This window comes from Protopterus annectens, chromosome 3.part0 (genome assembly GCF_019279795.1).
Source record: "Protopterus annectens isolate FY-2018-M chromosome 3.part0, PAN1.0, whole genome shotgun sequence".
Lineage (NCBI taxonomy): Eukaryota > Metazoa > Chordata > Ceratodontiformes > Protopteridae > Protopterus > Protopterus annectens.
This window is the reverse complement of record NC_056731.1, coordinates 161,499,425-161,526,720: the sequence shown is the minus strand read 5'-3', so window position 1 is coordinate 161,526,720 and position 27,296 is coordinate 161,499,425. Positions and strand designations below refer to the sequence as shown.

The 27,296-nt window shown below is 38.7% G+C and overlaps 1 protein-coding gene across 1 annotated transcript in view; it reads left to right on the top strand.

Moving 5' to 3' along the window:
* Positions 1-27,296, top strand: part of LOC122796791 (dynein axonemal heavy chain 5-like) — a 2,204,633-nt gene that overhangs the window by 1,736,072 nt on the left and 441,265 nt on the right. Inside the window, exons 66-67 of the mRNA XM_044065521.1 lie at positions 6,509-6,887; positions 24,878-25,149. Of these exons, the coding sequence (XP_043921456.1) occupies positions 6,509-6,887; positions 24,878-25,149 (651 nt within the window). The remainder of the gene's footprint in view (positions 1-6,508; positions 6,888-24,877; positions 25,150-27,296) is intronic.

The following is a 27,296-nucleotide window of genomic DNA, read 5'->3' as shown; positions in this document are numbered from 1 at the left end:
ATGCCAAATGGGGTATTATACTTGATGGTTGGTGTAATGAGGGAATAGTAGTGAGAGATGATGACCTCTTTCTTCTTGGATGCAAGACCCTTGGTAATGAGATGTGCCACATAGAAGGACTTTCTGACCACAGTGGCAATGTGGTGGTCAAAGGAGAGGTTGCTGTCAACCTGTACCCCCAGATCTCTTATAACACCTTCAGTGTTCAGTGGGCTCCCATCAATGTGGTAATTAGTGGGAATTGAGTTTTTCCTCAAAGAGGATGATGGCACATTTTTTGGTATTAAGCTTAAGGCCATGGTTTCCACACCAGTCATTGGTCTCAGTGAGGCCTTTCTGTAGGATGTCTACATCACTTGGGGAGTTAATAATGGCTCCCAGCTTGCAGTCATCTGTGAACTTGGTTATCCAGAGCCCCTCTGTGTTGGCCTGGACTTCTGAGAAGTAGATGCCAAACAGGAGAGGACCCAAGACCGATCCCTGTGTGACTCCACTCATGACTGGTCTGCAGTCTGACTTGGAGTCTGCTACTTTCACACTGTGAGTTCTATCTGTGAGCCAATTTGCAACCCATCTGGTGATATAGGGGTCGATGCCTAGGTTGATGAGTTTATCAATAATTCCTGAGTGACGAATGGTACCAAAGGCCTTGACCAAATCGAGGTAGGCTGTATGAACTACCTTACCCTCATCCACAGCTCTGGTGACTGACTCAGAGAAGTCAGCCAGGTTGAGCAAGCATGATCTCCCTTTCACAAAACCAAATTGTGTGGGATCCAGAGTTTGGAGATTCCCTATTTCCTTGTTAATTAGGTCCATGATGATGTGCTCCATAGCCTTACATATTAGACTTGTCACGCTAATGGGATGATAATTCCCAGGGTATGTAGTCACTTCTCCTTTCTGGAGAGGGATGACTGTAGCAGTGTGCCATTCAATAGGGACAAAGCATGAGGTGAGGGTGTGAGTTAATAGGGCACACAGATGTGATGCCAGTTAACTTTGTAGTTCATGTAGGATACAGCCAGAGATATTATTGGGCCCCAAGCAAGCTGTATTCTTGGCCTTGGACAACACAGCTTAAACCTGTGCTGCAGTAATGCTGGGTGCCTGGCATTCTTCCAGTATTGTGATGGGTCCTTTGGGGGGGGGGGGTAAAGTTGGCACTGAATCTGTCGGCCAGTATGTTGACAATATCTGTTAGCTCAGTATAGGATGTACCATTGTGCAGGAACTCAGAGCAAATCTGGGTATTGCTGTGGAGATTTTTGATATAAGTATAGAAGGCTTTGTTGTTGTTTTTAGCATCTGCCACAATTCTGCCTTCATAGATGGCTTTAGAGGATTTGATGAGGGATCTCAACTTTTTGTTGTGGCTAATAAGGGAGTTTTTCCAGTCTTGGTACTTCACCTTTTTCTGCAACAGTTTCTTCCTTCTGTTGTAGAGTTTATTAATGGCAGGGGACCAGCAGATTGGCTTCCTTTTTTGAAGGAGAGCATCATAGTTCTGTTGGATATGGCTAGTTCTGTGCATTTATGTACATGTTCGTACAGTGCATTGGTTTATGATTCGGCAGTCCTGCATTTATTTTCCATTGGCATGGTGCCCTGAAGTTAGCCACCTCTATTTTTAGGAGCCCTAAGTCAGCTTTGGAGAAGTTTTTCATGGTGGTTACCTTTACGGGGGGTTTTGGCGAGATGTGGATTTCCATGGTAATTAGTTTGTGGTCAGATCTAACCAGGGAGGAATTGACTGTTGGTGTAGAGCAATGGTCACCCATGTTAGTAATAACCAGGTCAAGGATGTTACTTCCCCAAGTGAGGGTAAGAATGATCTGGTCCAAGGCATTGGAATTGATGTATTCCAGTAAGCGTTGGGCCAGTGTATTGGTGCATGAATAGTTTTCCCAGTTGATGGAGGGATAGTTGAAGTCGCCTAGTATGAGGGTGTTGAGTTGGACCCTAATAGATTCCAGGGTATTTAGAAACATGGAGTGAGAGTCTTGGGACATGGTTGGGAACATATAGCAGGCTGCGACCTGAATCACCTTCTTACACAATGTTAGTTGTACCTGAAGTATCTCAGATGCATTATGCTGGGCTACTAGTCTGGAGGTGTGCATATCCTTTATGGAGAAACCACCACCTTTGGAGCTTTGGTCCATATTCTGGGGATGAAAGGTGTGAAATTAATTATAACCTGGTAGCACAGGGATACCTTCTGCTGCTTTAAACCAGTTCTCCATTACAGCAGAAATGTTGATGTTCTCCATTTTGAGAAGTGTTTCGAGTGAGTGCATCTTTAGATTTAGTGTTGAGCAGCATGACCCTCGGATTGTATTTATTTATAGCTGTTACTGTGGTAATTTGGTCTTTGGAACACCCTCTAAAAAGGCACTATAGGGGTGGCAAGAGCCTTAGCCAGTACCCGGAAACCCAGGGGTGACAGATGCAGGCCATCGAGGTCTGTCAGTCATGTCATCCCAAGCAGATAGATACTGGATCCCCTTAGAATGAGACCAGAAACTTAGCCAATTGTTTAAGTCAATCATTTTCTGCTTGTACTGCGGTATCATTCTGGGTGATGGTAGGATGCTGCTCAGGGCTAGGGTCATACCTGCCTGGGCCACATAATCAGAGAGCTCCACCATGTCTCTTTTCATGTAGTCCAGGGAGGTGCATCTCAGGTCATTCTTAACCACATGTGCAATCACAAAGTCATACTTGTAGTGGAGTGACCTGAGTGTGTGTGTTATGTGGTGGATTCTGGCACCTGATAGACAGCTGACTGTTACCTTCTCCTTATTCAGTCTAGTGAGTGGGACATCTGTGTGCCTCACTATTGAGTCACTTATGATTAATGTATTGGGAAGTTGTTTTGCCTTAGGGTCTTAGGTTGAGGAGCACACTGTGTAGAAGAGCTATGTGTCTTGTGGTTTGTGCTGAGTTGTGGTGGTTGAGTGCATTTCTGCCTTAGCGGGCTCTGCTGTTTGGGTAGATTTTTATTGAGAGCCTCCACAAAGGTGGGTGTGTGCTTTGTGCTTTTATGTGACAACTGCGATGGTGGGTGTTCTGGAGGGCTGTGTGTTCCATGTGGTGTGGTGCAGGTGCTGACCTTCTCCTCTTGACCAACTTTTCCAGTCTTGGCTGGAGAGTACATGGCTTCCAATTTGGAGAGATAAGTGCATCTCTCACAAGTCTGTGGGTTGGGAGGTAAGAGGAGAGGGCTCTCTGTGTACATGAGGCAGTTGCTATACTGCCTCAGAATGCCCAAGTTCACTAGGTTAATAGGAGAAACCACAGGGAACTGTCCTTTAGACATGCTAGGAGGGATGGTCATCATTACTAAGCACTGGAGCTGTTTCCTTATGGGATGTCTAGTGCTGATAGCACTTATGTGTGCAACAATTATTACTACAAAAAGCCTGATGAAGCGCTAGGCAATAAGCAAATTAAAGTACAAGAGAGAAGAGATCTAGCAAGATCTAAGGGAAAAATTGAAGAGCAGACTTTCTGGCAAAGGTAATAATATACTTCAGTTTAGTGGCACTGCACAGCATGCAAACCCTTGCAAACATGGGCTTTTAAACTGGAAAGTTGAAAGGGATTGAAAAATGCCCAAACAGCCAATAAACTACAATTTCTTGGCCAGGAATCACTCCACTTGTGGTAGATAGGCTACCTAATGCTTACCACTCCCTCTGATAAGCTAGAAGACTTCCCTCCAACACAAAAAGGTCTGGGGGACTCAAAAACTTACAAAACAGTCCTGGATACAGCAAATCTGTATTTGGACTCGATTAGTTACAGGAAATGGGAAACAAGCTTAGAACTATTTTTTTTTTTTTTTGCAGAAAAGCAGTTAAACAGTAATAAAAAAAACACTATAAATGCAGTGCAAGCTAGAACACTTGAGTGTGTAGCAATATTAAGGCAAATACAGTTTAAATAAATGCAGTTAAATTAAAAGCAACCTTAATCAAGTGCAGAAAGCAATAAATTCAGAAAAAAATTAAAAAAAGGCACTTAAAGTCTCTCTTTCTCCTAGTTGCTCTTATAGTCTGCACTCTGCAGGATGCCAAAACGGGATCCACGGAACTTAAACAAGGGCAAACCCATGCAAACATGGGCTTTTAAACCAGAAAGTTGGAAGAGATTGAAAACTGCCCAAACAGCCAATAAACTACAATTTTTGGGCCAGAAACCACTTCTCTTGTAGTAGATAGCTATCTAGTACTTACCACTCCCACTCCCACTGATAAGCTAGAAGGCTTCTAGCTTAGTTCAGCCTACAATTCTGTCATTTAACTCTTAAAATATCTAAATGAGAATAGTTCCAGATTAAAGAGCCTTTAACATAGTTGGATCCTGCTTTGGTTTGATTACAGTGAATAGTGCATTAGCAAACACAAATATTGTTAATATACTGAAAATTATGCAACTTAACACATTAATTAATTCTTTGAAATTCACCCGTTGACAGTAAGTGCTATAAAGTGTACATATTTGCTTTGTAAAACTCATATAAAGTGCTTATTAGATGCTGCATATAATGCATATTTTACAGAATTGTTAATATGTGCTTGCTGTTTCGTTTATATGCTGCTGGTGTTTCAGAAACATACAATTTGTGTGCATTGTTATTTGTATCATTTTTGCTGTCATATTTTGTGCTCATGCTTGTACCTGTGTGATCGATGAAGTGGGTCTTTGGAACAGCCTATTTGCACAAAAAAACAAGCAAACAAACAAATAAATAATGAACTAAAGTTGTAGTCCAGTAGCTGACAGGAACATAAGTCAACCACTGAATTAGGTATTCAGTAAAGCACGAAGCACCTCTTATACTTTTAGGAGTACATATTCTACAGACACTGACTCAAAGGCCTATGGTGGCAGAAACCTTATGTAGAGCGTTATTAATATTCTGTCATCATTATGACAGGCTGGCTATGGAGCAAACAGATGCCATAGAAGGTAGCTTGGGACAGAAAACATTACAGCTGTTCACAGTGTCTGTAATTTTATATCTTGCCAGCAGGGCTTAGAATTGAATGATTCCACTGTTTCCCAGCATCTCCATTACCATGATTTTTATGTTTTTTATGGGGTAGCTGGCAACTAATTATACCTAGTATATTAGATCCTCACAGCAGCTTGTCCCTGAGCAGTAGTGTTTGCCCCATATATATCTGTCATCTTGTACCCAGATTTGGTGGCAAACAACAGAAAGAATGCTTAAGGCAAGCTCAGCACAGAAGCACGGAGTTCAGCATTCAGGTTACATAGTATGCTTATGCAACTTTTTTTGTCTCCTTTGACCAATAGTAACAATATCCAGCAAACCTTAGTACAACCAGGGATTTGCTATAATAAAATACATCAAGCCTAACAGAAAGAGGGATACATAATAAATGGCCATAGATCAGCTAAACTCCATTAACATAGCTGAAGTGAACATCTGTTCCATTTTTAGCTCTCAGAGACACTTGACTATACAATCGTTGATGGTGTCTTCAGCTGAATAAATCTTTTGCTTTTTCAAAATGTGAGTACTGAACATAACCAATATAAGCAGGTATACAACATGAGGTAACTGTAGTGTCTATAACTTTGGTAGAGATGTTTGTCTGTACCTCTGAGGAAGATACAGATCACCATTCTTGCCAGCTCCTAGTTTACTGCACAACTTATTGTGTTGTTTTGTTGTGTGCATATTGATCAGTAATCTGCATCTGAAGCAACAAACTACATGGTGCATCTGCATGAATCCTGGAGCCCAACAGAAATCCAAGGCAGGATAAATACTTGCAGGACAGGTCTAGTCAGGTTATTTTTAATAAAGAGCAGATCACTCCAGAAGGACAAAAATGTTATTATGACCTTATTTATGTCTAACTTTGTTATGTGGGCTTGCCCAAAGAGCAGAAGCAATGACAGCTATAATATTTCCTGGATTATTTACATTATGTACAGCCCATAGGAATGGACGACTGGGAAGTACTAGCCTGCCATGATGGAAAAAAATAATACCAAAGACTCCTCCTCCCCAGCACATAACTGCTTAAGCAATAAACCCCTCAATTTTAGGTCCAGTCAAAATTATAGCATAAGTTCAATTAGCCATTTAGTATTATGAATTATTTGTACTTCAGAAAAAATAAATGGCCAATAGGAATAAGTCAGTTGGAAAGTCTTAGAGAAGCTTTACCTCACTGAACTAATTAATGTGAATTATTACTGCATCATTAATTCTTCCTTTTTAAAAGTCATTCATTCTTTTGTTTTATTGATGGAGTTGTATGTCTTTGTTTGCCTGTTGTATGGGGTCCAGACATACATAAATATTGTTTAACTTTACGCAACATTTTCCTGTTCTGTAGTGTACAGCAACGTTATGACTAATATGGGATATATACTTACATTATTACAGTTGCAGAAAATTAAATTTGCCTCCAGTAATACTGTATGGTGATACCTGTAAGATTCACATTTTCTTTATCTTTAGGTTAGTGAAAAATTAAGTACAGCTGCTGAAACTGAAGTGAAGATCAACGCAGCTCGCGAGGAGTATCGCTTGGTAGCTTCACGCGGAAGCATTCTTTACTTCCTGATTGTAGAAATGAGCCTGGTAAATGTAATGTATCAAACTTCCTTAAAACAGTTCCTTGGGATTTTTGATATGTCAATGGAAAAATCTGCAAAGTCCCAGATCACAGCTAAAAGAATTGCTAATATTATTGAATATCTTACATATGAAGTATTCAAATATACAGCTCGAGGGCTCTATGAAGATCACAAATTCCTCTTCACATTACTGATGGCACTGAAGATTGACTTACAAGCAAAGAAAATTTCTCATGAAGAGTTTCAAACCTTCATCAAAGGTAAGTATTGAAGAACCTGATCAGAAAACATGTCTTGCCATGTTGAAAGCTATGCAGATGCTTCCTAATTCTGTACTGGTCTATCCCATTTCATTCTTTATCTAGTTGTATATATTTTGGATATGATACTTTAGAATTATTCTTTAAAATAAGCATTCTTATGGTATCTTTAGTTAGTCTTAAACCTAAAAAACATTAAATGTTTGTGCTTCCTGGCTTTTTTTTAATTTAACAGTATGAAATTAATTCTTAGGATGCTCATAGGCACAAAACTGTGTTGTTTAAAATTAAAGGTATATGAATGAACTTTGCATACCATACATATAGCAAGGCAAATATACCTGTTCATGTACTTAAACAGGTAACATACGATACATAGGAACTGCACATCACCTTTATTTTCACCACTCTGTAAGCAGGACAAAATCACTGCATGGTACCCAGGCAGGTGACATCTGTGTATTCAGCCCATATACCCAGTTGTACTATATGATTTTGTTTGATTTTATTTTGAATTTTTTTACTGGGATACAACACTAATCCCACTGGAAGATTAAGAAAGAAATTAGAGGAAAGAAAAAGACTTCCAAAATAAAAACTGTCAGAAGTTTCAAATAAAAAAAAAAATGTGTTCATTAATATAGCAGATTTTTGAAAAACATTATATAGACCAAGAAACCTTGGGCCGTATGGAAAAAGAAGCAACTGAGGAAGTGAGAAAATATAAAGAACAAAATCTAGAGACTTTTGAAATGTATAAAAAAAGAAATATGGACATGGGAAAGAAAGACAGATCTGATATGGTGCAATATTTATGCAAAGGAGAAAGCTAAATTAATCACACAAAAAAGGCAGCCCCAATGATATTCAAAGAGAAATACAGGCAAAGGCATAATTTCATGGAAATTTTACAATACAAAAATAAGAAAACAAACAGGAAAAATAGAAAAGAGGATTAGTAAAGGAGAATCTAAATTAATAGAAACTGAGGTTATGGATTACCTGCAAAGTGAAGAATTTAGTGTAGAAAATCTAACTCAGATAACATCCCGGCAGGATAAAGCAATGGATCCCCAAATTAAGGAGAAACCAGTGAAGTGAGAAACATCTGATCAGTTGTCATATGAAGATACTTTAGAGCCTTTCACAGGAAACCAGTACAAATGTTCAGTTGGATTTGCACAGCAAGAGAAGGAACAGGAAACTGTGGCATCTCTGATGCAGTCAATGTTGTGGAGTGAAAGGCCAGTGAGTTCCCATATGAAAGAGCAATGGATGACACAGGATGAAACTGAAGAGAAAGTGGCACAGGAACATGCTCTGGAACTTTCTATAGAATGCCTGCAAGAAAAGGAAAACACAGAATGTGTCCTCAGGTTAGAAGGAAATGATCTAAGAGAGGAGTTGCTTGATTTAATAGAAATGGACAGACATATTAAAATCAATGTAAGAAATAGACTACAGAAAGTCAATAAAACCCAAAACGTTAGAAGTCTGATAAAACAAATGAACACAGTAATTAGGACTATCCATAGAGATTCATGTGATATAGCAGAAGTAAACGGGATATATTACTGTGCAGTGCTAAATTAATAACAAACAATGTCTTTCCACATAAACACAAGCTAGTAAGGGAAAGGAAGGGGAGAAAATCAAATGCCATCATGGAAGTATCGAATAGAAACTATAAAGCAATTAACACAAGAAGTGTCACCGTTAGAAGAATATAGAAGAGGGAACAGATCAACAAAAATACTCAGAAGCTAGACGTGATAAAAGCAATGTGTGGTATCAGAACAGTTCAGGATCTCTCATACACTATCATAAATAATAAACTAAAAATATCAGCACAGGCAGAACAACTTAGAAGAACTGCAGATTAATATAAAGGAAAAGTACAAAATAAGCAGTTTACTTATGACCCAAAATGTTTTATAGAGAATTGGGAAACAAGGCAAAAGGAATTAAAACACAACACCATAGAAAAAAGAAGAAATAGATACATTTTGGGGAAAATCTATGGAGACCCTGTGGAACATAAAAAAGATGCTAAATGGATAGAAGTAAAAGAAAGATTAAGAAGTTCAAATGTACAGGATATGAAATGGGATGAAAAAACAGCCAGAGAGATTGAAACAAAGTTAAGAAAAGCTCCTAACTGGAAAATCCCAGGCCCAGATGCAGTTCCTAACTTCTGGTTAAAAGTATCAACATCTTTACATGAAGATTTAGCAATGAGTAAGAACTATTTATATACACACCCTGACCAGACACCAGCCTGGTTAACAATAAGAAAAACAATACTCCTACTTAAGACTGAACCTGCAAGCTATCCTAAAAACTATAGCCCAATAACTTCTGATGGCATATAAACTATACACTGGAATTGATGCCAGCAAAGTTTATAGTCATGTAGAAGAAAATTTAATCATAGCAATAGAACAAAATGGTAATAAAAGAAAGTCATGTGGAACAAAGGATCATTTGTTGTTAAATAAAGTCATATTGGAGAACTGTAAAAAGGGGAAGAATCTAAGTAAGGCATGGATAGACTATGAAAAATCATTTGACAGATCCCAAATTCTTGGATGAAAAAATGCTTAAAATGTCTAGAATACACCCTACACTGATCGGTTACATTAAGTGAGCAAGAAGCAGTGGCAAACCACTTTGCAGTTAAGCCATGATGAAGGACAAGTTATTATTTCAGGGATAAAAATTCAAAAGGGGAATATTCCAGGATGACTCTCTGTCAGCACTGCTATTTTGTCTTGCCATTAACCCATTAAATTGTCTATTTATCAGATTAGGTCATGACTACAATTTGGCTCTCAGAAAACAACAAAGTGTAAAGATTCCTCATCTTCTTTTTATAGCTGATTTAAAACTGTATAGTTCATCAGATGAGAAACGGAAAGCACATCTGCAAGTGGTCTAAACATTTTCAGATGATATAAGAATGTCATTTGGTCTTGACAAATGTGCAAAAGCAACCTTTAAAGTGAGAAAATCTGCAGCACCAGGAAAATATCAGTTTGGGATAAGAATGTGACACAAAAGAACTTGAGCAAGAGGGAGGGTATAAATATTTGGGAATTGATGAAGGTCAACAATAAAATATGACCAATGTGAATAAAACTTAGTAAGGAATATTTTAGAAGACTTAATACTGAAAACAGCATTGACATCTAGGAACAAAATCTAAGCTATAAACCAATTCGCTCTTCCTGTCCTAACTTACAGTTTTGGAGTGATTGACTGGCCTCAAAATGTGTTGGATAGGTTGGACAGGAAAACAAGAAGGATATTTCATGCTCATCAAATGATTTATAAAAATCAGTGCATACCAAGATTATATATTCCCCATTCTAAAGGAGATATGGGTCTCTTCAAATTGATTACATGTAGAGATCTGCAGTCATGGGACTGCATGCATATTTGCTGACTTCTCAAGATCCAAATGTAGTGAAAGTTTTGAAACGTGAGGATAACAAGTCTAAGATGGCTTCTCTGCTTAATTTAGCAGAAGCATATCAGCGTCAAGTGAGAATGGAAATCAAACCAGAAGTAAATAAAAATCGGGTAGCAACTTAAAATGCCAAAAAACAAAAGAAAGAATAGAATAGAAGATGAAGGATCAGATGAGAAGACAAGAAATGTGGAAAATACATAAATATAGTTGTAAGTTTAGAAAACTCTTGGAACAACCTCATGTTGATCAGGATCAAATGCAGGAATGGTTAAGGAGTGATGAATTTAAACCAAAATACAAAAGGTTAATATTGGTGGCCCAAGATAGTGGACTATGTATACGTTCGTTTACAAAGTCCATTGAGTATGTGGTAGAAACAAACAAATGTAGATTTTGGAAAACAGAATTGGAAACAGTCACACATATTGTTGCTGGTTGTGATATGCTAATGTCAAAAGGACTGTATACTGAAAGGCATAATAATGTAGCAAGACTGTTCAATTGGGAATCATGCAAACATTATAATATTGAAATAGGTGAAAAACATTGGAAACATGAGCCACAAAGCATTATAGAAATAATGAAGTCTATATCATATAGGATCATCCATTACCAACAGTTCAAAACATAAATGTGAGAATAAAACAGATGTAATAGTCCATGAAAAGAAGACAAAAGTAGCATTGATCACTGAAATTGCTACACCCTATGACTACAGTGTCTTACGTGGACAGAGCCACAAAGTCATAAAATACCAGGGTTTGCAGGCAGAAATTAGGGCAATGTGGAAGACAGATACCAAGACAGTTCCAGTAATAGTAGGAGCAACGGGTCTTAGTAAAAATGAAGTTACAGTTATACTTAGATATGTTACCGATGCATGTAATTCTGTACGAATTGCAGAAGGAGTTATTACTGAGCACATTGCAGGTGCTATGAAAAACACTTCTGGCCAACATCAAAGATTGAAACAATTCTAATTTCATGAAATGTATTCATATTTTGACTTAGGAATGGGGCCCATTCTCATCATGGTATTAGAAACTCAAAAGACTTTGAGAAATTAAAAAAAGCAAGAGACCTATTTTTGTCTGAGCCTGGGGGTAAAAGAAAAGATACATGACATTATAGACAAAGTGAAAGACAAAATGCAGTATATACACATAATTTATATAAAGTGACTATCATAGCTGCCTTGAGGGTATAAAGGTAATTGATCAAATGACATTTTATACAGAGTGACTGACAAAACAATATATATGTATTATATACAGAGTGGATATCAGAGATGGCGCACTGATAGATCAATGAGAGGCAGAGTCAGAGTGGGGTATTTAGAGGGAAGTAGGTTAGGAAGAGGTTGCGTTATATGACTAGCAATACAATTCATTGTAATTTCCGACCATTTTCTGTGCCATCTGATTGCCTTGTCCTCAGTGTATAACCTAAAACTGAAGGTTTCTTAGTCTGCCTTTTGAAGTATAGTCCTTATGCTACTGATTTTTAGAAACTTGTCTTTAGTTGTTAATTTTTATGGACTTGCTTAGCTTCATTGTTTATTTATTTATTTTATTTATTTATTTATTGACATTTGATTACCGGGAAAGTCTGATGGGTAGAGTTTTGTTTTTTCAGTGGAGGCCTTGGGAGAAAAGCTGCAAAGTTTTACAAACCATTTTAAGAACAATAATTTGACTATCCTCAAAATAATACAAAAAATATCTACTGTTTAAATAATTATGCCAAATTAGACATAAAATGAAAACATTGGTTAAGAATAGATAGGTTATATGACAATGATTTAATGTTTAGAGAAAGTTTATCCAGTTTATAGAGAAATTAAAGGTAAGTTAGTATAATACAAACGAATTACAATATGAAGTGAGAGAAAAAGCAGTTTTATGGTATATTTAGAGAGAAAGCTAGGGAAGAGAAATTGATAAGATGTAAGGAAGTGAGTGAAAAAGGGAAAGCAAGGAGGTGTAAGGTAAGAATAGTTAGTAAGGTAGGTGGTAAGAAGCTGTCTATATTTTAGATGATAAGGTAGTTCTAACCAATTTAGGCTTTTTAGTGCTATACAGTGGTGGATTCCGAAAGGGGGTTTGCTGCAAATTTAGCAAATTTGTTATAACATTGTTCACATTTTTATTTTTGTGATGCCTGGAGGTTAGTAAGGATGGGAGCACCATAAAGAAGTGTGGGAAGGAGATAAGTAGTGGCAAGTGCAGTTTTAGTTGCATTGGTGAGAAAGTTTTTGGTGAGTTTTTCTTATACAACTTTGTAGATGCAGGTCAAGTTTAAGATTATCATCCACTATCATCCCTAAAAATTTGCTATGAGAAGTGATTTCAATGGTTGTGTTATTAAGAGAGAGAACTTTAAATATTGTTTTAAAATGCGAGAGGGATTTGTGGGAAAAAAGTAATACTTTGTTTTTTTGCATGAGTTGTGAGTTTCAAAGTCATGTTTCCCCGAGTAATTTTTTGGTGGTGTGCCATGTTGGCAGATGTGCAAATGAATGTGGAGACATCTGTGTAATGTATTAGGGAGGTCTTTTGTGTGCATGTGTGAAGGGTGCTGGTAAGAATGTTAAAGAAGAGGGGACTAAGGATAGAACCTTGTAGCACACCACTGGTGACTGGGAGGTATAGAGTGAGAGTAGCATGCCATTTTACTGACTGATACCTACTAAACAGGTAGCATTTGAATCATAGAAGGGTGGGCTGAGAGAAACTTAATGAGGACATTTGAAGTAGATGCTTGCTGTGACAAACCGTGTCAAAGCCGTTGGACAAATTTAGAAATATGGAGGATACTAGTTTGGCATTATCTCTAGCTTTATTGACAGAAAGCATGTAGGTTAGAAATGCAGTATTAGTAGTATGAGAAGGATGGAATCTATGTTGTGGGGGGGGTGGGTAATGGTTCTTCCTGTAGGAGATAGTTTAGCAATTATTGTTGTATACAGTTTTCAAATATTTTGGAAGGAGGGGATACGATTGCTATAGGTATAAACGTAGTAATGTCTGTTGAATTTCCTCCTTTGCGATTTTTTTCCAGAGAGAGGGAATGTGGGATTCCTGAATTGATCTGTTTATAAGGCTTGAGACAGGGTAGGCAATGCTATCAGCTGCTATTTTAAGGCATTCGTTTGGAAGGTCATCAGCTGAAATAGAACATGGTTTGAGTTTAAGAGTAGTTCTATATAGGATATGGACACAGGTTTGAAAAGTGGATATGGTGATAACATGGCTGCTGGACAAGGTTAGGATTAGATGTTGGGGCAACCTTGGTTAGAGATGCTATACTGTCTATGAAATAAGAGTTGAATTGTATTGCAGTTTCAAATGGTGGGCTATTGGGAGAGGGGTTAGGGTTGAATTTTTGGCTGGGATGCAAGATTTCTTAAATTGCTGTCCAAAAATTTTCAGTATTGTGTTCACTATTATTCTGAACATTATTATAGTGTATTATTTTGTGTTAATTTATTTGTTTTTTAGTACGATTGTAAACCATTCCGATGTTTTCAAGATATTGCGGTATTCTGTATTTTTGCCGTTCTTTCCATGCTTTTTCTCGATCCTGCATTAGCATTCTGCTCTTTTTGGATTGTCAAATTACATTATTTTACATTATTTGTTTTTAGTCTCTTCCTTCAAGGAGGTGCAAGGTTGTTTAGGATATTCAGGAAAGTTGGATTGAATTCATTTACAGCATCATCTAAGGGGAGAATTTTTAGAAAGTTGCAGTTAATAGATGATAGTGTAGTAATGAATATTTCTGGGTTAAACTTGAACAGGTTGTGTGTTGTTTTATAAACATGTTGTTGAAGTATATGTGTGAGATGTTAGGTTGTATATATTGGGAGATGATCACTGAGAGAGTCTGACATTATACCTGTGGTGATGTATTTGCTAGGGTCTGATATTAGGATCCAGTCTAATAGGAAACTTAATGTATTGCTATAATGTGTGGAGCTATTAATTAGTTGCATGAAACCATCTAAGTTCATGATTGATATAGGGGAGTTAGAGTTTATGTCCTACCAATAGACATTCATATCACCTAACAAAACCTCTAGCAATACTTTGAGATTACAAATCATACATGATTCATTCTTCTAGCAGACTTTCTTGTACTTTCTGCCCTCTGGTTGTTGGCTAGGCTTGTAATAGTCTGCTGATTGATAGCCTAGTATTTACCTGTGATGCATATCATTAAGCCCTACTTAATGACATCAGGTGTTTTGTAACAGTTGCAACTTTATTCCCAGCACAATACTCTTCAAAATCTTAAATTTAAGCTGCTGTCTTCCCTCTGAAAACAGCACTCATGAGGCCACCAAATGATAACCCCCTGCTATTTGGAACCACTTTCTCACAGAAGGAAAACCCAAAATAAGCTTGAAATCTATAAGCATGAAAATGATTGATACTGGGTAATGATTTAAGTTGTCAGTACTGGATATATTAATGTAATTGTATCTGAATTCTTACAGTTTGTTCTAAATATTATCTGATGTTTTCCTACTGATAATTGTATACAAATCTTGCATATAACATATACTTTTTGCCAATGTATTTGTACTTGTTGATAACTTTTGTTTATTACCAATCTACTAGTACTTAGACTTTGTATGTGATGTGTTTTTTTACATTATATGTGTATTGCTACTAACTGAGTCTGGGTCTTGGCTAAAAGTGTCAATGGACCAGCCTGCCTACCTGCTGAACAAATAATAAATAGGCAGGTAAATAAATAAATAAATCAAGACACACTGTTATGGAAACAAAGCAGACTAAATTGATATAAATACTAGCTGTCCTTAAAAAAATAAAATAAAACCCTTTTGCAGTGCTCTTAACCCCCCCCCCACACACACACACATATATGCACACAATGAGATCTCACAGACTTCAGTAAATAACAAAATACACTTTAAAGTATATATTTCTTTTTTTCTTCTTCTTCTTTCTCTAAGAAATAACAATCATAAAGTAATGGAAAGAATAGTAAACATAGAATAAGGCCAGAAATATAGGGGAGACACTCTGTGGAGGAAAATAGCCTTAGGAAAATGATATAATACCAAGCAAAAGTAAGTTACACTGGTGAAGATAAACCTATACATGTGCATGTGTGTGTGAGGGGTATGTGCATATGTGTGCGTGTGTGTCCGTGCGCGTGTGTGCATGCATGCATGCACACGTGCGTGTGTGTGTGTGTGTGTATTTGTCACTTTTTATATGCAGTCCTCAATTGACCAGATCAGGCAGTATTTGTCAAAGGGTATACTTCATTAGTAGTAAGCATGTTTGTCCAACCCCCCACAACAGATTTAAGACTAATAAAAGTTCAGCCATACTTGACATTTAAACAGCCAACTCTGCAAGTTATATGCTCCCTCTTCACCTTTCACAACTCATTTCTCACACATTAGTGGTCCAATAACTGCAGCTGTCACAAAAACACATAATATCTGAATACACATATGAGTGACTCCTCTTGCTTAATACATTGATAAAGAACCCAAAATCAACATTCAAAGCAAAGTATATCAGTGAGAAAACTGAATTAGTTTTTGCAACCCAGAAAATAGAATGTTTCATTTCAGTCTTGTGTTTTTCAACTCACACTTAATAGAATTTGAACTTTGGTGGAATATTGGCATTCAGCTATAGCTGTAAGCATAAATCTTCTGTCAAGTAAGAACTCAAGGTGTCCGCCTCTTTCTAATAACTTTACCTATTCCAATACATAAAGAAAAAAATCTTTCTAATTTTTGAACTGTGTGTGTAATGTTTGCAGAGGACATTAGAATTATTTTTTCACTTAATGGTGTGAGCACAGTCTTGACTGTCTGTTGCAAATTTTTGTCCTTTCTATGTAAAAGGCTGTGCAAGAACTAGAACCATTTACATATATCACATTTTTAATTTTGCATGCAAATTGCTCCTTGGCTGTGTATGTCTCACCTGTTTTTCATAGCAGAAAATAAGGGGTTTTAGTCATATACCTGCAGGTTGCACAGAAACCATGTGAAAAATATATTTTCTTTCTGTTTTTTTTTGTCACCCCAGTCATTCTTTATATTTCATGTCATCTTTCTAGGATATGTTTTAGATTATCTCCAATAAGTTATAAAAAATGAACCAATCTCAAGACTATTCCCTACTGTGTTACTCAGGACAATTTTCTCTTTCTTTCTGACTTGCGTTTAACAGTGTGATCATCTAAATTAAAACAGATCCCCATACATTGTTATCAGTTCTTTATCGGTGTGTGAGTAGCTTACATCCCTCTTCCACCGGTTTACATACAATATGTCTTTCCTCCTTCACTGTTTGAATAATTTCATCAACACAGTTTGTCCGATATGCATTTTCTACAAGCATATTTTTCAGTTCAAAGACTTTGTGCTCAAAAAATTTTGCCTTCACATATCAGTCCATAAATTCTTACAACTTAGCTTTTCAACACATTAAGGGTGTTATTCATAGTCCCATACTACACAAATGTATCAAAGGACTCTGCAAATAGTGCTGTTACACCTTTATTTAAATAAGCAAAGTGCCAAGAAATAATGCTGGTTGTATAATTTATCAGCCTTCGGAGGGAACGCTCAGTATAGTCTTGCATATCTGAAACTGTATAAACTGATATCAGAAAAAAATGTAGTTATATGCCAGCATGCCCCACCTCTTGTGTACATGTATCACATTTATGTAAATTCATGAATGCTGTTGTCTAATTTTGATAGCTGGCAGTGAAGAGCTCTCTAGAATTTCCCAGGAGAATTTTCTCTGGTTATGTCTCAGTTCCACTGGCTAGCAGCTTATGAAAACCTTTTAAAGATTTAATTTACTGCAAAGGTTTCCTTATATGGACATCCTGTTCTGGCTTTTAGAACTTTAGTAAGAGAGAAGATAGGACAGTAAGAAAAAAGGGAGAGAGCAGACAAGAGAAACGCAAAAGGAACACACTAAAAAGATTGTATTGGAGGAGGTGGGAGAGGATGGATAAGATTTTTTTGGTAGGGATAGACCCTATTTGGAAGTAGGAGAGGAAAGAAAGGCAGAGTGTGTAAGAGAGAATATCAGGGAAGAGTTAAGGAATTCTGAAGACAAAAATAGTTTTCACTAACCAACTGGGAGACCATGAAGAATCTTACCATGCAGGAAGAGGTGGTATAGTGAGCTTGTGTGCCAAATGTGAGAATCATGGAGACTTATTGACCACTAGGATGATGTGTTCTTGATGTGCCCATGTGTGTAACCCACTGCTTGACATATGATAGAATGGTAGACCTTCCTGTTACAGTACTTCTCATCCTGTAGTACAGATGGGCCCTTATAGCAACACTGGTGCCATCTATTACACCAAGCGCCTCAAGAAATACTGCCATTCCATAGAAGGCACGCTTGATGTTGGTTCAGTCCTGTGGTGACAATGACAAACAGATATTCTCATTCATATGGGCCAAGACTATATGGAGGGGCCATTGCACTATCCTCTGGGTAGAAACCTGTGCGATACCCAATGTGTCCTCAGTCTCTCTGAAAGGTTCTCATGGACAGTATAGTGAGAACTATACATACCTTGATATCCACAAGACTAGGATGGCCATGTATTCCCCCAGTTCCAGTTCATAGGCCAAACAAGTCTACCAATGCCCTTATTGTATCTCCATGATCTCTAAACCTCTCCAGCAAAGTTCAGGTGAATTATTCTTTGCCTACACCCCCTTCTTCCAGGCTAGCAAGCAGTGCTCAGCACACTGGGATTCAACATGACCAAGACTAGCAACTCCAAGCTGGAAATAGTCAGGTGTGCAGTTAAAATGAGCATCGTCACAGCATGTAAATTAGAAAAGACGTGGACTCGCTTTTTATAGCCCATCAGCACATAATACATATACGCATTAAAGCAGTTAAGTCCTTACCTCCTGCAGCACTTTACTTACACAGGTAGTATCTTTCCTTTATTTGTCTTAGCTAACATAACATAGCATAACAAAGCATAGCACAGCATAATAAAACATAACATAATGTAACATAACATGACATTACATAATGTAATAGGTTCATAGGTGAGTACTAGGCTAATGGCCCTGGAGCCAGTACAAGCCTAGCCCAAGAATATTTCCAGTCATCCTGCTGCCGGGCATTAGTACCTTGTCCCCTATCGAGCAAGGTCATTGAAGTGATCACAGGGGTGAAAATACCCAACCACCTCTCAAGATTTTTCTTGAAGAGGGCCAGTGAGGTGCTCTGCTTGACGTGAATGGGAAGTTTATTCCAGAGTACAGGCAGTCTTTGGGAGATGAACCTGTCCCTCCAGCATGTTCTGTTTATTGTGGTGATGAGGTTAAGATCTTTGGAGCATGTGGCATGGAGGGACTGAGAATTTTTCAAATGAAGCATATCTAGCAACACTAGGTCAGACATGGCTTTGTATGTCAAGCAGAGATTGCCTCTAAGTAGGCGATATGAGATGGAGTAAAGCAGGAGTTTTTTGAGTCTTTCTGTATAGGGCATGTGTTTGAGTCCTAAGATCCTCTTTGTGAGGAACTTTTGTGTCCTCTCCAGTTGTTGTAGATGTCTAGTGAGGTACATGCCAAATGGGGCATTGTACTCTATAATGGGTCTAATGAGGGACGAGTAGAGAGGGATTATGACTTCTTTCTTCCTGGATGAGAAACCTTTTGTAATGAGGTGTGCCATATAGCAGGACTTTCTAACGACAGTGGCAACCTGGTTGTCAAAGGAGAGGTTGTTGTCTCCCTGTGTCCCTAGATCTCTTATAGGTTCATAGGTTCATAGGTAGGTATTAGGCTATTGGCCCTAGGGCCTATATAAGCCTAGCCAAAAGGTACCCTGGGTTTCACCACCCAAGAAAATTATTTTCCTGTGCCCCTGTCGAGCAGAGTCACAGAAGTTATCCCCGGGGTGAATTTCCTATCTCCCATCCAATCATCAAGATTTTTCTTGAAAAGTGCTAATGAGGAGCTTTGTTTGCTATAGACAGGTAGTTTGTTCCAGAGTATGGGAAGTCTCTGGGACAAGAATCTATCCCCCCAGCATGTTCTGTTTATTGTGGTGACAAGGTTTAGATCCCTAGAGCATGTAGCTTGGAGAGATTGGGATTTCTTTGTGGAGCATATCCAACAGCTCTGGGTTTGACATAGCTTTGTATGTTAGGCAGAGATCACCTCTGAGTAGGCTATATGCAATGGAGTAAAGCTGGAGTTTTTTGAGACGGTCTGCATAGGGCAACTGTTTGAGGCCGGTAATCCTCTTTGTGAGGTATTTCTGCAGCCTTTCCAGTTGTTGTAGATGTCTTGTGAGGTACATACCAAAAGGGGCGTTGTACTCTATAATGGGTCTAATGAGTGACAAGTAGAGGGGAACAATGACCTCTTTTTTCCTGGATGAAAAACCTTTTGTGATGAGATGTGCCACTGAGAAGGATTTCCTGACTACTGTGGTGATGTGATTATCAAAGGAGAGACTACTGTCCACCTGTGTCCCAAGGTCTCTTATCACACTTTCAGCGTTTAGTAGACTACCGCCTATGTGGTAGTAAATGGGTACAGAGTTTTTACCAAAAGGGATGACAATGCAGTTTTTGGCATTGAGCTCGAGGCCATGGCTTTGACACCAGGCATCTGTCTCAGTGAGGCCCTTTTGTAGGATTTGGAGTTAAGTGGGCTACCATCAATGTGGTAGTTCGTGGGCACCATGTTTTTCCTGAAGGGAATGATGATGCACTTTTTTAGCATTGAGCTTAAGGTCATGGTTCTGGCACCAGTCGTTGGTCTCTGTGAGGCCTTTTTGTAGGATGTCTACATCAGCTTGAGAATCAATAACAGCTCTCAATTTGCAGTCATCCATGAATTTGGTTAACCAGAGTCTCTTTGTGTTGGCTTGAACTTCAGAGAAGTACATGCCAAACAGGAGAGGAACCCGAACTGATTCCTGTGGGACTCCACTTGTAATTGCCCTTTAGTCAGATTTGGAGTCTGCTACTTTCACCATGTGGGTTCTGTCAGTGAGCCAGTTGGCAACCCATCTTATGATGTAGGAGTTAATGCCTTGGTTAGTGAGTCTATCCATGATTCTTGATTGGGGGGTGGTGTTGAAGGCCTTAGCTAGATCGAGGTAGGCTGTGTGGATTACCTTGCCTTCATCCACCGCTCTGGTGACAGATTCAAAGAAGTCTATCAGGTTAAGCAGACATGATCTGCCCTTCACAAACTCAAACTGATTGTGTTCCAGGGTTTGAAGGTTCCCTATATCCCTATTTATAAGGTCCATAATGATGCACTCCATAGCCTTACAGATCAGGCTCATCAGGCTGATGGGGCTTTAGTTACCAGGGACCATAGTCACTCCCCCTTTGTGGAGTGGAATGACTGTAGCGGTGTGCTATTCTGTGGGAACAAAGCCTGAAGTGAGGCTGTGGTTGAACAGGGCACTTAGGTGTGGTGCCAGTTCCCTTTGTAATTCATGTAGAACACAGCCCGGTATATTATCAGGTCCCATAGAAGCTGTATTCTTCGCTCCTGACAGTGCATTTTCTACCTGTGCAGCAGTGATGTTAGGAATTTGTCATTCTCCAGGTATTGGGATGGGCCCCTTTAGGGGTTGAAGGGGGGGGTAAAGTTTGCACTAAACCTGTCAGCCAATATATACTGGCAATACCAGTTGGTTCAGTATATGTGGTGCCCTTGTGCAGTAACTCAGAACACATCTGCATATTGTTATGCAGATTCTTGACATAACTAAAGAATGCCTTGTGGTTATCTTTAGTATCTGTAGCAATTTTGTTTTCGTAACTAGCTTTGGAGGATTTGAGATTTACAAGGGAATTTTTCCAGTCTTTGGACTTTACCCTTTTCTGCAACAGTTTTTTCCTTCTGTTGTAGAGTTTGTTAATGGCAGGGGACCACCAGATTAGCTTCCTTTTTTTGGAGGAGAACATCTTGGTTCTGTTTGGTATGGCCTGATCCATGCACTTGTGTAAATGCTCATACAGTGCCTTGATGTATGCTTCAGCAGCCACACACCCATTCCCCATTTGCATAGATAACATGAAGTTTGCCACTTCTGTCTTTAGAAGCTCAGAACTGGCTGTGGAGAAGTTCTTCACTGTGGTTTCCTTCATGGGGGGGTTTGAGGGTGGGATTTGGATATCTATGGTGATTAACTTGTGGTCAGATCTAACCAGGGAGGAGTTGATTGCTGGTGTAGAGCAGCGGTCCCCATGTGTGTAATGACCAGGTCGAGAATGTTTCTACCTCTGGTGGGGTGAGAATGAGTTGGTCCGGGGCATTGGAATTAATGAATTCCAGAAAACATTGGGCAAATGAGTTGGAACAGGAATAATTGTCCCAGCTAATGGAGGGGTAGTCAAATTCTCCCAGTAAAAGGGTATTAGGTTGAAACTTAATGTTTTCTAGAGTGTTCAGGAATGCAGAGTGGGAGCCTTGGGACAATGTGGGGAATCTATAGCAGGCTATGACCTGGATTGCAGTTTTATCCAGTGTTAGTAGTATCTGAAGTATTTCTGATGCATTATGTTGGGCAACTAGTCAGAAGGTGTGCATATCTTTTATGAAGATGGATATGCCACCACCTTTGGGGCTTCAGTCTACACCTCTTTTAGAGCTTCGGTCTAGATTTAGGGGCCAAAAGGTGTAATATGCGTTGTAGCCTGGTAGCGCTAGGGTGCTCTCCGGAGCCATGAACTAGGTCTCTGTTACTGCACAGATGTTGATGTTCTCCAGTTTAAAGAGTGACTCAAATGAGTGAATTTTGAGATTTAGACTTCTAGTGTTGAGTAGCATAACCCTCAGGTTGCATTTGCTTGCAGTTGTTACGGCGGTAAATTTGTCTTCAGGGCATTGCCTAAAAAAGGCACTATAGGGGTGGAAAGAGCCTTGGCCAGTATCCGGAATCCCAGGGGTGACAGATGCAGGCCATCTCTGGCAAGGCATTGAGGTCTGTCGATCATGTCATCCCAGGCAGACAGATACTGGATCCTCTTTGAATGACACCAGATACTTAGCCAATTGTTGAAGTCAATCATTTTCTGCTTGTACTGTGGTATCATTCTGGGTGACAGTAGGATGTTACTCAGGGCTACGGTCATACCTGCCTGGGCTACAAGATTCGAGACCTCCTCCATGTCTCTTTTCATGTAGTCCAGGGAGGTACATCTTAGGTCATTCACACCAACATGGACAATGACAGAGTCATATTTGTACTTGTTGTGGAGAGACCCAAGTGCATGCCTTATGTGGTGAATCCTGGCACCTGACAGGCAGCTGACCGTAACTTTCTCCTTATTTAACCTAGTGAGCAAGACGTCAGTATGCCTTACTATTGAGTCACCTATGACTAGTGTGTTGGGTAACATATTTTGCCGTAGGGGCTTAGGCTGAGTGGCACACTGTTTATGTGGGCTATGTGTCTTGTGGGTTACGTTTGGATGAGATGGTTGCTTGCATTTCTGCCTTGGAGGTCTTTGTTGTTTGGGCAGATTTTTATTGAGAGCCTCCGCAAAAGTGAGTATGTATTTTGTGTTACTATGTGAGAGGTGTGGTGGTGTGTGATCTGGGGAGCTATGTGTTCTATGTGGTATGATGTATGTGTTAACCTTCTCATCTTGCCTGGCTAACCCAATCTTGGTTGGAGACAGCATGACCTTTAGTTTGGCTATGTAAGTGTATCTCTCACAAGTGGATGTGTTTGGCGGTAGGAGGAGAGGGTTGTCTGTGTACATGAGGCAATTGCTACACTGCCTCAGGATGCCCAGATTCACCAGGTTAACAGGAGAAAGCACAGGGGAACTGACCTTTAGACATGCCTGGATAGGTAGGTGCTTAGTTATTTAAGTACTGAAGCTGTTTTTGCTTTCTTTTAAGTACTAAAGCTGTTTTTTTTGTTTCCTTTATGGAAAGGTTTTTTTTTTTTTTATTGCTACTAGCAGTTGATGTGCTTACAATAAATGCTGCAAGAGGTTCTGACCAAGTGCTGAATTTAAAGTTCTAATTTGAGTGCTCAGAAATGAGAGCTAGCAAGATCTAAAGGAAAATTTGAAGAGCAGACTTTAAGGCACCGGTAATGGTTTACCCTAGCTTAGCATCACTGCGCATCACGCAAACCCGCACAAACACAGGTTTTTAAGTCAGAAAGTTGAAAGGGATAGAAGCAGCCCAAAATGGTCAATAAGATACAATTCCTGAGCTGGAAACCACTCCTTTAGCGATAGATAGGCTGCTCAGAGCTTACCACTCCCACTAACAGATAACCAGAAAGACTTGCTTCTATCTCAGCAAGGTCTGGACAACTCAGAAACACAAAATACAGTCTTGAAATCAGCAAATCTGAGATCTGAACTATACTAGGTGGAAAACGAGCAAGTAGATAGAACAACATATAACATATACCATATAACATAACATAACAAAGCCTGCCTGGGCAGTCAACCACTGTAACTTCCACATTGCAGATGCCCATCTCTTTTCCCTTCTCTCAATCCAGATATTTCTTGCTTTTTTAATACTCTGTCATAGTCTTTGCTGCTTACTCTGATAACTCACCTCATTTCTCAAACAATTTCACAGTTAAAAGGTTCCTCCTAATGTCTGGGTGGAAATGGTCGATTCTAAACTGATAGTTATGGTCCTTCTTACACTGCTGGTCCTTCCTCTCAATAATAGTCCCTTTACATATACCTATTACTGCCTTGTGAATCCATATCCATATAACTTCCAATCCCAAATCTTTACTTTTTTTACTAGAGAAAAGTGTACACTTAGCTAGTGTTTCTATTCATATATTCCCTGTATCTCTTTCATCATTCTGGTTGCATTTTTCTTTGCACTTTCTTCACCACTGTAACATAACTTTTCGTGTAAGGCCTCCAAACTGCATGCAGTGTTCCATATGTGGTTTAAGGGTCTGATAGAGAGGCAGCATCATCCTCCTAGTCCCGTATACTGTGCAGTTAGACATGTATTGCAACATCTGGTTTACCTTTCATCCTAATGTGGCCTTCTTTCTGTAATAACAACCCAAAGCCTTTTCCTGCTCCTTGGACTTTAGGATGACCCTTTAACCCAGTAGTCCATTTTTCATCCTTGGCATTATCATTTCTCGGGTTCCTCACCATGGAGTTGGAAGAACTATAGTGCAGTTATCACCTCACCTCACCTGTCAGTACTTGCCTTCAGCCTCTTCAGGTCTCACGGGAACAGATTGTTTGGCTGTATTATACTGCTACTTGTTACTGCCACCTTGTAACTACCATGTTTAAATATATCAGTACCACATAATACTTGATGTATACTTACACATTTTTTAGAGTGGCTAAATAGGTGAAAAATATTTAAAAACTACTTAAAGTAGTAAATACTGTATTTTGAAACTATAGTCTATTCAAATATAGGCTTATTAGAAGAAATTGGTCAATGTGTCATTAAAATTAAATGTGATTTGTTTTTCTTGTATAGGAGGTGCAACTTTGGATTTGAATTCTGTAGAGCCAAAGCCAAAAAAATGGATACTTGACATGACATGGCTAAACCTTGTTCAGCTGTCCCGTATACAACCGTTTACTCAACTCCTGACAAATGTTGCAAGAAATGATAAGGGCTGGAAATCCTGGTTTGACGAAGAAGCCCCCGAAGACACCCCAGTTCCTGATGGCTATGATACTTTATTGGACACATTCCGAAAGCTTCTGCTGATTCGTAGTTGGTGTCCTGACAGGACCATAGCACAGGTAAGTATGCAACACATTTGTGGTGCTGCATCAGTGACAGAAAATGTTGTAATTCCTCCAAGAAATCATATTTGTAACTATTTCCAGTATGGTGTTCTTTTTTTCTTGCTGTTCATTATTTATTTGTTTATTTTAATTTGTTAACTGGGGTAGAATGCTGAGTCAAGTGGACCATTTTCAGGATCTTCCTGAGGATGAAGTACAATAAAGAGACTGATGCATCAATTTCAAATACAGCTCAATGCATAAAAAAAATATTGCAATACATGATGTCATATGTTGTAATTATGCAGTGAAGCTACCTTATTTATGTTTACATTTGCTCTAAATATATCTGAGTTAAAGCACTTTCATTCTTTGACTATCACATTGATGAACGCAGGCAGAAGAAGGAAGAACAGAGAGTGAATAAGGAAATGAGGTCACACTACAGGTATGTATTAGGGGTAAAGGTTAGATGGTGGTTAGTTTAAGGTAGGAGAACAGTGGTTGTGTCACAGGTGAACTCACTGAGAATTAAGAATCAACAGGATTTAAGTGAGTGTTCCTAGACTTTTTACATGAGGTGGGATGTGACTTGATATGTTAGGCTGGGTATTGTATTCACTGTCATTTTGCTGGAAATATTTGCATGAAGCATTTTGACTAAGAAGTTTTTAAGCATAGACCTCAGTTTTGAGCAGGAAATAATAAGCTTAAGGACTGCAGGAAATGATTGCATGTTTGTGGGGTTATAACAGAAAATCTGTTTTCTGTGCAGTATAGTTTTGGGACTGGGGATTGCATATAGGAAAATGAGACGGTAGAGACTTAGAGGTATCCTGAGTGCACTGACTGGCAAATAATATGAAGCAGTTCAGACCATACCTCTCAAACTTCTAGAGATGAAAATCTGGACAAAGCCATCAATGATGGGGGGACAAAGGCCCAAAAATAGGGATACTTCTATTGCTCTTAGAAACTTAGAAAATTGATAGAATTACAGGTTTTGCATAAGCATGATTTTACTGAAGGGTATGAAGTCTGAAACTCAGATGTCTGCCATTATTTTCAGAGTTAACCTCAATGAATTGCCAATGATTTGCCAGAAAACCACAATTTTCTGAGAAACTGACCAAAATATGAGGCAAAAATCTGGATATTCTGTGAAAATCTGTGCAGTTGGGAGGTATGGTTCAGACTGATTAATGTGCTAGTTAGACAAGTCAACAGTAACTTATCTTTTTTGGACTGGGAGCATTTTAGCTATTTTTTTATATCATACAGTGATGTTCTTGTTTGGCTGCTGGTGAGATAAATCAATATATGTTATTAGATATTGTCCATAGTGTTAATAGGTTCTTTTTGGAGGTTGCAGCAAATATAGGCAACCCATGTTCCAGCTGGACAAGGAGTACTCCTTTTGCGAATGTCACTCTACCTTCAGTGAACAAAAAGTGGGAGATTTTCCTTACCCAGAAGCTTTATTTATTTTCACATGGTATTGGTAGAAGTTGCTATTTTAACCAGTTATTAAGGTTCCTAAAATGTTTAGCTCTTTCCAGAGGTTTTTGGTTGTTGCATAGTTTATTCAATGTTTAGTATTAATGTGCTATAATTAGTGTATTAGATAATTGCAAGAGTTCTTCAGATTTGTTTTTGGTTATTTTGTGAGGAAGTCACTGCTGAGAGCAAGGCCTTGATAAATATAAGGTAGCTTCATTTTTTTTAAATATATATCCAGTATCTGCAGTAAAGGAAGAGGAAGAAATGTCTGAAATGTTATCTGTTTTCTCACACATCTGCTCAGAATGCCATTCTGTATTTTCTTAAGGCAGTTGCAGGCCCCTTCTTTTCTTTCACCTGCTGCTTATAATCTGATTCAGTCACGTATAAGCACAGCAACCTCTGAGCATTTGCAGTCTCTTTTTAAGTATCCGCCAACAGAGAAAGCAGCACAGGCAACCACGGACTTTATAAGAAGCCACGGTCCACTATTGTAAAAAAAGAGAATAGCAGTTTATTGTGCACAACAGTACAAACGGTGAGCGCGTTCACTATCGCTTCATCAGAACTTACACACAAAAAACAAATGGTCTGCTTTCATACTGATGTTAATCAGCTAATTAAACCTAGATCAGCACCATTCGATTTTAAAGCTATAATGC